Here is a 12,375-nt window from a genome sequence, read left to right as displayed (position 1 = left end):
TTCTATATGTGAACTTGTGGAAGCAGTGTTGGAAAAATTGGGACTATCGGCCAGTAATTGCTGGTTGGCCGGAGATTGATCATTTTTTGAGTAATTGGCGAGAACATCGGTTGGAAAAATGGGGACTATCGGCAATCGCTAGTCGGCGTGTGATTTACTTTTTGAGTAGTTGACGAGAAAATTGGTAGTTGGACCTATCGGTCCTAGCCGGACTAAGTTGGACCCTAATTCTGGCAGTTTGCGGCTAATTTGGTCGGCCGGTGATTGATCAATTTTTGAGTAGTTGACGAAAAAATCAGTAGTTGGACTTATCGGTCCTAGCCGGACTAAGTTGGACCCTAATTCCGGCAGTTTGCGGCAAATTTTTGGCGACTCAAGTAGTTTTCGGTCATTTTCCGCCATTCCGTATATATACACATAAAAATGCTTGTGCGTGTGTATATTACATTTAAAGAATATATGTGTGTGTATATATAAACGGTTAATCGTTAGTGCCTTGCCTCACCGTCCAACTATCGAGTAGCAAGTTCTACAACATCGATAGGAGTGTTCTAGATGTGATGAGTATATGACTATCAAGAAAATTGAATTTTAGTAATTTAGACCATCACCCAATTATAATAATAATACTAAAAGTTTAATTTGTCTCGCTCCTGACTTTTACTTCACTCGATTTCCCCTCTCAAGGAAGACACGTCTCCTCGTTTAAAGTGTTATCGACTTTTTCCTCACTATGATGATTATGCGAATGAGATTGTTCTTGTCTATGAAATTAAATGTTTAAAATGTTATTGGCTATATTGTTAGTATGAATAATTATCTCACCTACAATTTAAGTAAAATAAAACTTAGAATTTAGTTGATGTATATTATTAAAAAAAAAGTATTACCAAAAGAAATTAAATCTTAAAGGTATGAAAATAGAAGAAGAAAGTAGGAGACAATATTAGCTGTGGCTAGGTTGGAATATAATAGCAATGAAAGTAAACCTACCATAAGATTTGTGAAGGCAAATCTTAATCCACTACAACTACAAAGTACTTGTAGCATTATTTTGATTCCAAATACATCACATTTCAAACTTTTATTATTGGTGGTGGCCCTCTCACTCATTCCGTACAATTTTATGGACCAATTTTATGTAAAGCTCAACCGTTCTTGCTTTGTTTCCTTTCTTTTTGTATTTACCATTTTAAGTTTTCATTTTTATTTTCTACTTTCTAGATAGTACTACTTCATGGGTAATTAATATGTAATATTATTGAAGTGTGTGGGGCCCATATCCATGGATTGTATCTATAGTTCAATACATGAAATGAATCTGAAGTTGTAATTGTACATCCAAAGGTTTGGGCAAATTAAGGTTTTGGTACATTGGTTATATGATATAGGTAACACCCTTTTGTTGAAACATCATTTCTTGCTTTATATCTCTTTCAAAACATATGTAACATCAACACAATTGATTGTTATATTAGGAGTTGTTTAGTTTACGCTCTTTTATTGCAATATCAAATGAAAATAGAGTATTTTATAGGGAGCATAAATCATAATAAGATTTATTCAGTATACGCCCTTTTATTGCAAAATAAAATGAAAAGTTGTATTTTATAGTAAATTATGATTTCTAGACTAGAACGCGTACCTCGTATAATATTATTTTAAGGAAAAAACATGATGTCTTTTTCTATACTTTCTTTTTTCATTTTCCTCGCGTGGTACATTTTTATCTTGACAATAGTGACGAATTTTCTTATACACCACGAGCCGACTATGACGAGTTTAAATGTGTGGTCCATTATTTAAATTGACTATGATGATAATTAATTCATGGTGAGATCAATAAGGGTTCAATTTTTATCATCAGATTCTAAGGTTTAGTATTAGTTAAATCTGTAAATAATAAACACGGTAACGTATAAAAGGATTGCATTTTGTATCAGTCAATAAAATAAACTTGTTGATAGCACCTGCTTTTGGTACACCTTCCTTCTATCTAATAAAATATAAATCTAAAAAAATATAAAATTATATAGACAATATAAATCTAAAAAAATATAAAATTATATAGACATGCTTAAATGATAGTTTTGTTTATTATAATATATACATATGACATAACCAAAAAGTCTTCCAATTTTAGGTTTGTTGGGCGTTTATTTCATATTTCATTATACTAAAAACTGAGATACTTAAACTTTTATGTCATGAAAACCAAATAGGCTAAATACAATTTTCTCCCTTCCTTACCCATTTTATAACGTTAGACTCTCCGACGTCCTCTCTCCATAACCAAGGGCAGAATAGGGTCAAGCGACCCTACACTTTTTCGAATTTTGTATGCTACATATACTATCGAAATTTGATTGACTCTTGACTTATTTGAGCTATGACCCAATGATATCGAAAGTTGAGTGAAAGAAACCAAAAAGATATTACTACATTCACTTATTACGGAGAAAACCTCGGACTAAAGTTTTTAATTGTTCCCGCATTGGTTTATATACGAAACAATAAGAAAGAGCTTAGTCACCAAACAAGTCTAAAGAGAAAACTTCACTTATTGTAAAGAAAAACTTAAAAAACTCTTTTTTTTTTTAAATCACCCCACTTGATTCATGCAAATAGTGTATACTTTATGATCAAAGAATATAGGTAATGATAATTATATGAATAGTTCCTTCATTCAACTCATGAATCATGATAATCATACTTTATTTCTTTTGAAATTGCAATATAATCATTCCAAATCATACCGTATAGAGGTATCACGTGAGTTAATAAAACACCACTTTAATTTTGTACCCAAATGTAGAAAATTGTATGGCAGCCTTTTTTAATTATTAGGAGGTTGCTTTATTACAAAAGTGGAATTGTGATATACCACCCATCCTTTTTCAATTACTCTTTTTTTTTTCATCATTATTTGTTTATCACTCTCTTTATTTAACCAATATTATCATAACTAGTGGGAAGTAGAACAAATACATGATTAAAATAACAAAACAATCATCCATATAAGAAAGTTTAGTTATTTTATTTTAATTTTTATTAATAATTAGCACGTTGTCATAACCTAATGTTAAATCGACACCAATGCTAGAAAAAAAACTCTCAACCTGTTAAGAAGTAATGTATTTACTAGACACCTTATACCACTATAGGCTGCATGTCATTTGATACAAGAAAGGTGAGATACACAACACGATAAAAACAAAAATAAAAGCCGACACCTACAATTTGAACATCTAGAAACAATGACAAAAATGCTACGCCTTGTTGATTAGTTAAGCGAGTTTGATATTTATATAATTTACTATAAAACGATTACAATAATAACTGAGATTTAATGTCCTCCACAACCTTTAAATGTGTTTTAATATACATATATAAATACTTTTATTTTTTCACTTTTTTTTTCTTGTTTATTTTAATCGTACATTAATTTTCTATTATATATACAACCATATACCATCACGTAATAAAGGTAGAAAAAAGGCTGCCATACATCATGATGAAATAAGTGAAGGATTAGAATTATGATTAAATGAACAGGGTATTATTATTTAATGGCTAGAAAAGTTGATAAAAACCAAGTATAAAATAATTTCAACTGATAATTATTCATGATGAGTGATAAGAGTATGTGTTATGGTTTAACTAAAATTTGAATAACGCATTGTTACATTCAGATAGGCAAATGGCTCTAACTAATACAACCTTTAACAAGCCCATTGTAGTTTAAATCCTTCAAGTGATATTCATTTTTTTTTTTAAATTTCAAGGGCTCATTTTTTGACTTGTAGAATTTTTAAAGTTCTTGGTGACGACACTGATGCATATATATGTTGGTATGCACACCTTAAACACCAAGACAGCTAACAACTTGATAATGGAACTTATGTGTTGCTTCATGCCGACACCCTTCTTCCATCTTTTGGTTCTAAAACTCCTTTTTTTTCTTCAATCATGGCCTACTAGTAACCACCCATATAATAATAATAATAATAATAATAATAATAATAATAATAATAATAATAATAATAAATAATAATAATGAATACTTTGTTTTACCCCTTAGAAGCTGCAAGATATTGCACCTGAGCCCTTCAAATTTTATAGGTTTCTGATTCTTGTAGGTGTAGTAAAAGTGTAACACACTACCAAAAGTAGAAACTTATTCTCTTAATTGTCTTTATCTTTTCCTTACAAACTAATTCTTAATCATTATCAATAATAACAATCATTGAACATGGACAAAAAAAAACAATGTAAGCACAAATTGTTACATAGTATTTTCATAAATTAATTAAAGATTAAGAATTTTCTCTACATTAACTACCTACATGATTAAGAATGTTAGGTCATCTTCAGTCGAGAGACGTTCATGAACCTCCACGACTGACTGTCTCGAGCTTACCCCACAAACTTCACTCGACCTCTCACGAACCACACAACTTTTCTCTCTCCTCCCTATCATATTAATACGTCTGTCACATATGGTTTATGCACAAAGACATTGCGGTTTCCCTTTCTCTTTCACGTTTGCAGACCCCCTCCCCCCCCCCCTCCTCCATATAAACGTTGGGTCGACGGGCCCATCAAAGATGCCCTTACAACTATCTTCATTTGATTTTGATTCCTTGTACTCACCAAACAAAAAAGAAACCACCCGTTTTAACCTCTAAAAAATATGACCCCTTCTATAACTATCAAAGGTGCCAAAAGCTTCTAAAAGAGCAATTAAACAAGTACCCTAAGTAGAACTAAAAGAATCTACATAAAAATCCTAAATAATCTATGAATCATAATTATCAAAAGCAAGATAAAAACAGAAGATGGGATTTCACAAAGAGGATGCATCAAACATAACCTCATTGAGCACATCATCCTCTCGACTCGCTAACGAGAAAAACTCTACATCTTTCTCTTCATCAATCGAAAAATCTCGCCTTTCAATTTTAGAATGGGCCGCAATGAATATCAACTTTTGTGCCTTATCGATCCCGTTTCTTGATTGAGCCCATCTACATAAAGATGAGTTCCATTTGAACCCACATGAAGTGGCATGAAGAAAGATCAGCCTCACCGCCACTTTCCTTAAACACTTGAACTCGGGTAGATACGTTTCCCAAACCAGTCTACTACTTTGCGGGTTAGCTATCTTCATCTTACCCGTTACGGGGTCTCTTTGTTTCAATTGAACCGCTTGTGCATACACAGACTCAAGCCCTTCGGTTCTCCATTTCATGAGCTCCATTAACGCAATGTGTGCCTCATCACGTGACACAAGCCTTGTTATAAGCTTGTCAACATCTTTTTCTTGTTCAGAAGTCAAGCATTTGAAAGGAGGCAAGTATTTCCCACTTATATCCCGAATCAAATAAAACGGATCAAGAATGAAAGCAGCCGCCCATGCGGGATGATAGTTTCTCTTAAACCTTCTATCAAAAACCTTGTCCACATGACTCTCATTAACATGATACTTCCCACACCACTCCTTTATTTTCACTCTAAGCTCCTCCCAAAGCGGCAAACATTGCCCGATCCTCGGCTTTTCTTTCTCGATCTCTTGAGCCATTCCTTTTATTAATCTAACCAACGAATGAACCGCCTCTAATTCATTCCAGAACCGAGACCTTATAATTTCCTCAATCTCCTTCCCGGTTTGATCCTCCAACAACACCATCTTGCAACTCTCATCAAGGAAAACCAATTGCAATGCTCTTGTTGAGCTTAACACATCTTCCACCATTTGAAACACGGGCTCGGATTCAACCCTCCCGAACGGGACCCGCAACAATGCCGCCCTCCCGTACTCTTGCAACTGATATTTCAAGAAAGAATGTCTAATTTGAGACTTGGTGTTCACAAAATTAGCAACTTTCATACAATTTTGAGCCACATTATGAAATAATGGTAGCTCTTTGTTAAAATCTTGGATCAACTTACTAACCCCTTGAAACTGACAACAAAGATTCACCATCCAATGATGTTGATTCTCAAGATTCCTTAAAGCCTTACCCTTAAACTTATCAGACACAATCCCAACACATTGTTCCAAATTATTCCCACAAATGTCACAAATTGTTTCCCATAAAACATCCTCAGCATACTTAGAAAAAACATAACCACTTGTAAACACACCCCTTCTAAACACACTAGTCCCATTAGGCAAATTCACACACAAATTAACCAAATTTTCGACATCACCCGAACAACCCGAATAACGATTATTATTACCGTTAACCTTCGGTTTCCACCCGTCCGACGAAATTTGAAAAAACAACGCGTCCCGAATTTGAGCTTCCGACTCCGCCTTCGCCTCTTTATACTTTAACTCAAGCCGTTCACCCGCAATGTCCCGTCGGGTCAACGCGGGCAACCCGACTTGGTTCAAGAAACTCTTGAACTTCGGATGCTCCAAACTCGAAAACGAAACCGACCCGCAATTTTCATACACCCAATTCGCTAACGACTCGAGCGACGAATCTATTTGGGCTTTCGTCAATGCCCGGCCCGGTGACGATGATCTCGGGCTTTTTAACTTCTTCACACTATCCTCCAACATTGCTAAAGCATCCAAATCTTGTTTCCCACCTGATAACACCACATGTGATTGTTGTTGCTGCTGTTGGTGTTGGTGTTGTTGTTGAGAGTACAACCCGGGAACCCGGGTCGGTCCCGAGAATGCTAGAACCGGGTCAGGTCGGGTCGGGTAAGAAACATCAACAGAAAACCTTGGTGGTTCAATCATGGTGATTGGAGCAACTGAGTAAGTGGTCTCTGAGCTGTTACTGTCAAACTTAAACCCACCACCACCACTCCTCCGTTTCCGGTGGGTTTGGGTCTGAACCGGGTCGGATCGGGTCGGGTCAGGGCTAGAACCCGGGTTAAAGTTGGGGCAAGTACCTCTTTTGAGATGCTCAGAAGCTGTTCTTGAAGGGTTGGAAGCTGAGAAAACAGCTTCACATAAACAACACCGGAGTTTGACAGCTTTGGGCTCACCGGAATCTTGATTAGGAACCAAAATGGGCTCCAAGTGGGCCCAATACCAAGCTCCTTTGCCTTTGATGGCTTTGGTCCGTACCATTATTAACCCTTGATATCTTTTGTTTACAACTTTTACTGCCAGTTCATCGGTGGTTAGCTCCGGTGGTGGTGGTGGTGGTTGGGTGGTGGTGGTGGTGGGTGTGTCAGTGACTGTAGCCATTTTTCAATAATTTTTTTTTTAAGAAAATAATTCAAGAAAATATTCAAGAAAATGAAAAAGATTAATTTTTTTGGAAATTATTTCAAGATTTTATATGGGTATTGTGAAAAATTGAATCTTGGGTTAAAAAATGGTGGTGGTGGTGGTTGGTGTATCAGTTATGGTGGCCATTGTTCAAGAAAATATTCAAGGAAATAATTCAAGAAAATACTCAAGAAAATAAAAAAGATAAATTTTTTTTGGAAATTATTTCAAGATTTTATATGGGTATTGTGAAAAACTGAATCTTGGGTTAAGAAATGGTGGTGGGAGTGGTGGTGATGGTGGTGGTGGGTGTATAAGTCATGGTGGCCATTTTCAAGAAAATGAAAAAGGTTAAAATTTTTGGGAAAATAATTCAAGATTTTATGTGGGTATTGTGAAAAAAATGGAATCTTGTGGTTGAGGGTGGTGGTTGATGGTGGTGAGTGAGGCTAAAAGTGGGTTAAGTTAGGTTTATGTAGAAATGGAATTTTGGGTAGAGAGAGACTACTGACAAAGAGTTCGTGCGGAGTCAACAGGGGGTGTTTTGTGTGTATGATAAAGAATTGTTACTATTAGTTTGGTGGGGTCCACTTCACCTTTTTAGTCTTTTGTGTCTGTATTTTCTCTTCATTTTATATTCATGGATGAATGTATTAGTTTGTTATATTGACATAGAGTGATATAGCTCATATATTCAAGGGTATAGGTATAGTTCTTAATATTTCTTATAGTATTTGGACATGTATTTAAATCAGTTAAATGAATAGAGGATGATTAGTTGAATAGTCAACCTATCTTAGTTTGGGTGGGTCATGTCACATGTGAGAGGAAATTGTTTTAATCAACATGTGTCTGCTAAGTTTGTGAGTGATACGCTTAACAATACCTTTTAATTTTTAGCGAGACTCCTACACCAATTTGTTTTTTAGGTTGTATGTTGTGTAGGCGACATTGTGTGTGTGTGTGTGTGGGAGGGGGGGGGGGGGACCTCCACCTCGCTTGTTAAACCATCACCATCCCACAACAACCCCAACCCAACTTCTTTCCCCACGTCTCCAGCGTCACAAGTTAACGCATAAGAGGTTCAAAGTTGGATTCCAACCCATTAACAATCAATCATATTTTTTTTGTCTTTTTTTTAAATATCTAGTTTAACCTAGTTAACCCACAACACGTCTGAAAAATATTAACTAGTTAAAAGCAGTACCTACGAGATAGTGACACGGCGTTGATTTGACGTTTTAACTAGCAGAAGTTAGTTAAACTACAACACACAATGTTATCTAGTCTAAGTTATGTGAACATTGAACAATCACTCTACTATGTTTTAGCTTTAATATTATTTACATTGATATGTACATATTTTAAATTAATAGTGTAGATGTTATGTTTCATTTAAAAATCTATGTTATAAAAGTTCAAAATATGGGAACCGGTTGATAGTAAAGAAACTAAAAGAAAGGACGAAAAGTAGAATATATGTTTTATTTACTATTTTATTGGTATATAAAACTAAGTCAGAAAATGACAAATTTGTCACTATTAAGTTCATGACTAATTCCATAATTAAGCACTAATGTTGTATTGAATATTAATTCAATTTGTTTGGATTGTTATTCTTTGTATACATAGTTGAAATGAAAGGTAAAGATTATAGTGACAAAATATTGCTAGAAACTTTTGAAAGAGAGGTATCTTTCATCAAAAGTAAAGATACACACTTTATTTTTTTCTTACATCCTAAAAGATAACCATATTGGCATTTTAGTATTGTAAAAAGGCAAATTTACGACATATTTTTTCTTGATACGTGTGCTTGCTTTTTCAAAACATGATGGTAGGAAAATTTAGTTTGAAATTTAGATAATTGACGTTATTGATTTATTCGATTGTCTTCATTTATTGAGTTCGAAATTTTAGAGCTCTAGGTTGACATGTCTTCGAAGAAAAGCTCGTACATCATCGTCCGCATCAATCTCGTATAAACATTATCACATATAAACATTTTTATTGTAATTGTCTTTTTAAAATATCAACTTATTAATAACTTTAATGAATCTATCAAATAATATGTCATTAGGTTCATAAAAAAAGAAGCATCAAGAATGAATTACAATGGATGAAAGCATTAGCCATTTTAAGAATGATTTGTTTGCCTCTAATTATGGTTTGGATACAAAACTAGGAATATAATCTTTTTAAGCAACAACATGATCGTCCGTCTTTGTCATCTTTTAACTGTCTCGATTAAATCTAACAATCATATCATCATAATCTTAGAAAGATTGCATTTTATTAACCTATTTTAAAAGATGTTATTTTTCAAAATATGTAGATAATAAGGTATCTCACTTCGGAAGCATGCACTTCAATATATGATAAAAAAAGGCAAATAAAATCATGTGACAATTAATCTTTTTCGTGTTGTTTAAAAAAAATGAATCTTTTAGGTAAAATATTTTTATATTAGACCAATAAAAATGCTACGCCATAAGCATGTAAAAAAGTTTGAACATATTAAAGACAAGATATTGATACTCATTTTAAGTTATTTTTAAACAATAAATTGCTTCACATAAAATCATCAACTCTACATAATTAAATTATGTCTAAACACCCCGTAAGCAATGCGTAGTGGGGCGAGTTTATGGGACGACTGTGGCGATTTTGAAGAGAACCTCCCCCCCCACACCCCTACCCCGCGGCGATAATAGGGGTGATAAGGGGAGGATGACTATTTGTCGCATGTTTGTGTTTTGTTTTTATTTTTATTTTTATTATTATTATTATTATTATTATTATATTGTGTGTGAGATATGTATGTGTGTATATATATATATATATATATATATAGCTATAACATCATTATACCCTAAAACAAAAACTCAATCTTCGCTAACTGGACACCACAAATCACAAAACGTCTTATTTTGTAGCCCCTCCACTACACATAACCTTATAAGACTATAATTAAGGTCCCTTGTTTCTCCTGAAAGTATTTATATAATGTAATTAAAAAAAAATGTACATCACGTAAATATATTATATACTAGTTATTATATGTTAATATATTTTGTATTTTTGTATTTATGTTAAAAAGTCGTTTAGTGGCTGTCCATAAGATTTTCTTACAATATTTAATGAAATTAAGATATGTAGATTTATTCATGAATTATTGAGGTTAGTTAGAGTATACAGTATTTATAAAAGTGGAGTGTTTACTTTATTATTTATTTGTTTTATATACCCACCCATGAGGGAGAAGCTTGGTGGTTCAGCCATCATACTTCTATTTCTTTAATTTTTTTAACATGGATGCATTTAAGTAAAATGTTACAGGTTACATAAAAAATAAATAAACTTAAATTATGAGTCTCATAATCTCATAATATGACTTGTTGAGACGTTTTTGTTCATCGCTTACGAGTCTCGTAACTTTAAGCATCACACGAATTATGTCATTTTTAAGTTAGGTTATTTTTTGATTGATTTATCTTTGTCCAGTAGGTCCAAATTTTAGTCTCTAACTCGTGGATCAAATCAGCATCATTTTGTTTTAGTTTTCGTAGAAGTTCTATAAGCTAATTATCGTGATCACTTTCTTTAAGACACTCATGTATAACTGTTAATAATTATCGTGATCACTTTCTTTATTCTCATATTTTTGAGCTAGACACCGTATATCTAAAACAAATTATAATATTGTGTTTAAGAAAAAATAAATCACATATTTTATTGAAAACGAAGCAAAATATTGTAGACGTTTTTCTCATTGTTAATGTTGTTATTTGGTTGGTGGGTCTCGTGGGGCAGCATGCACCACTTTTATTTATTGTTTTCTTTCAATTCTTTTCAAATTTTAAATTTTGCTATGTTTAAGATTTGATTTGTGGTTTTATGTCACATGATGTTTTTGTTATAATATAAACGTAATAATGACTTCATGAGGGTAAAGAAGTAACTTACCCATACGCATTTAAGCTTCTCATCTCCAATTTTAATGGTCATTTATCACTTTGGTAGCTTTGCCATTAGTATTCATTAAAATAGATGTTCAAGTTTTAATTCCATCATAAACAAATATGTATCACACTAGTAATGAATGTTTTTTTCTTTCTTTTTTTATTATTATGATTATTATCAGGCAGGACGTTGTGGGTGTTAAGACAACTTCATATTCGGCGTGACCACACTTTTGCAGGCTAAGGGGCGTTTTTGGGGCGTGAAACCGTGTCGGTAGGATGTGAAGGGGCGCCAAGAAGGATGATCGGTAGCCATTAACACCAGATTGGGCTGAGAAGGTCGGTGATTTCGCTGATGTGGCTCCAACAAGGGTGTGGTAGCGTCCCTGGGTGTTAATCGACAACACATAGCCTTATTAATGTTATAATTATTAAAATAAGTGTACATTGTATACGTTCAGAGTATAGCGAACACCTATATCAAATAGCTATACTAAGCTTAAGTAGAGATGAAGTTTGACGACAAAAAAGTAGTTTTTGGTTAGATTGCGTAAATTATCTTTGGTTAATGGTTCTAAACATGTTATAATTAATGGAGAGGTAGGATCATTATTAATTTATAATGTTATTTGGTGTACATCAATTGGTCCATTCAAAACATAACCAAAAGTTTTAAGATGGGACAAGTTTAGTTCTTTTCAAATACCATGAATAAAGGTTTGACATGTAGTTGGTAAACTAATATATGCAACCACATGAAAATTGATATGTTCCCATATAGTGATAATAGATTAAGTTTCATAAGTAATGCTATAGTGTAAACTTTAAATTAGTGGTGCACCTAATACATTTTGTGTATGTAATTGACCACTAATATAGTAATAATATTCAACATTAATTCCAACTCACAATAACCATTAATGAATGTGATGTAAACTCCCTAACATTCTATAATCCTTTTTTATGTTAAAAAAAGAAAGAGATAAAAACGCTCCGACACTATCAGACAATCAGTGTGTGCATTAAACCAAAAAAATGAACTGAAATAAACCAATTCAAAACAAAACCGATTGTTTAGTTTTATATTTTGGTAAACATTGAATTTTTGAAATAGCCAAAATTATAGATTTTCATTTTTAATTTTTATTTAAATTAATTTCTAATTAATAAATTATG

General features: G+C 33.2%; 1 protein-coding gene across 1 annotated transcript; it reads right to left on the bottom strand.

Annotated features, from left to right (window-relative positions):
* Window positions 1–4,582: 4,582 nt before the first annotated feature.
* On the bottom strand, window positions 4,583–7,599 carry LOC143578220 (uncharacterized). Its single transcript, XM_077061873.1, has one exon. The coding sequence runs from the start codon at window positions 7,211–7,213 to the stop codon at window positions 4,847–4,849; it is 2,367 nt and encodes a 788-aa protein (XP_076917988.1). The 5' UTR covers window positions 7,214–7,599; the 3' UTR covers window positions 4,583–4,846.
* Window positions 7,600–12,375: the final 4,776 nt, after the last annotated feature.

Source organism: Bidens hawaiensis, unplaced genomic scaffold, assembly GCF_021521415.1.
Source record: "Bidens hawaiensis isolate Kalapana, Puna unplaced genomic scaffold, B.hawaiensis_p1.1 tig00029065_1, whole genome shotgun sequence".
NCBI classification, from domain to species: Eukaryota; Viridiplantae; Streptophyta; class Magnoliopsida; order Asterales; family Asteraceae; genus Bidens; species Bidens hawaiensis.
This window is presented reverse-complemented; position numbering and strand designations above follow the sequence as displayed.

Excerpts from the sequence above, each read along its gene's own strand:
- LOC143578220 (XM_077061873.1), bottom strand. The coding sequence starts at position 7,213 with ATGGCTACAGTCACTGACACACCCACCACCACCACCACCCAACCACCA.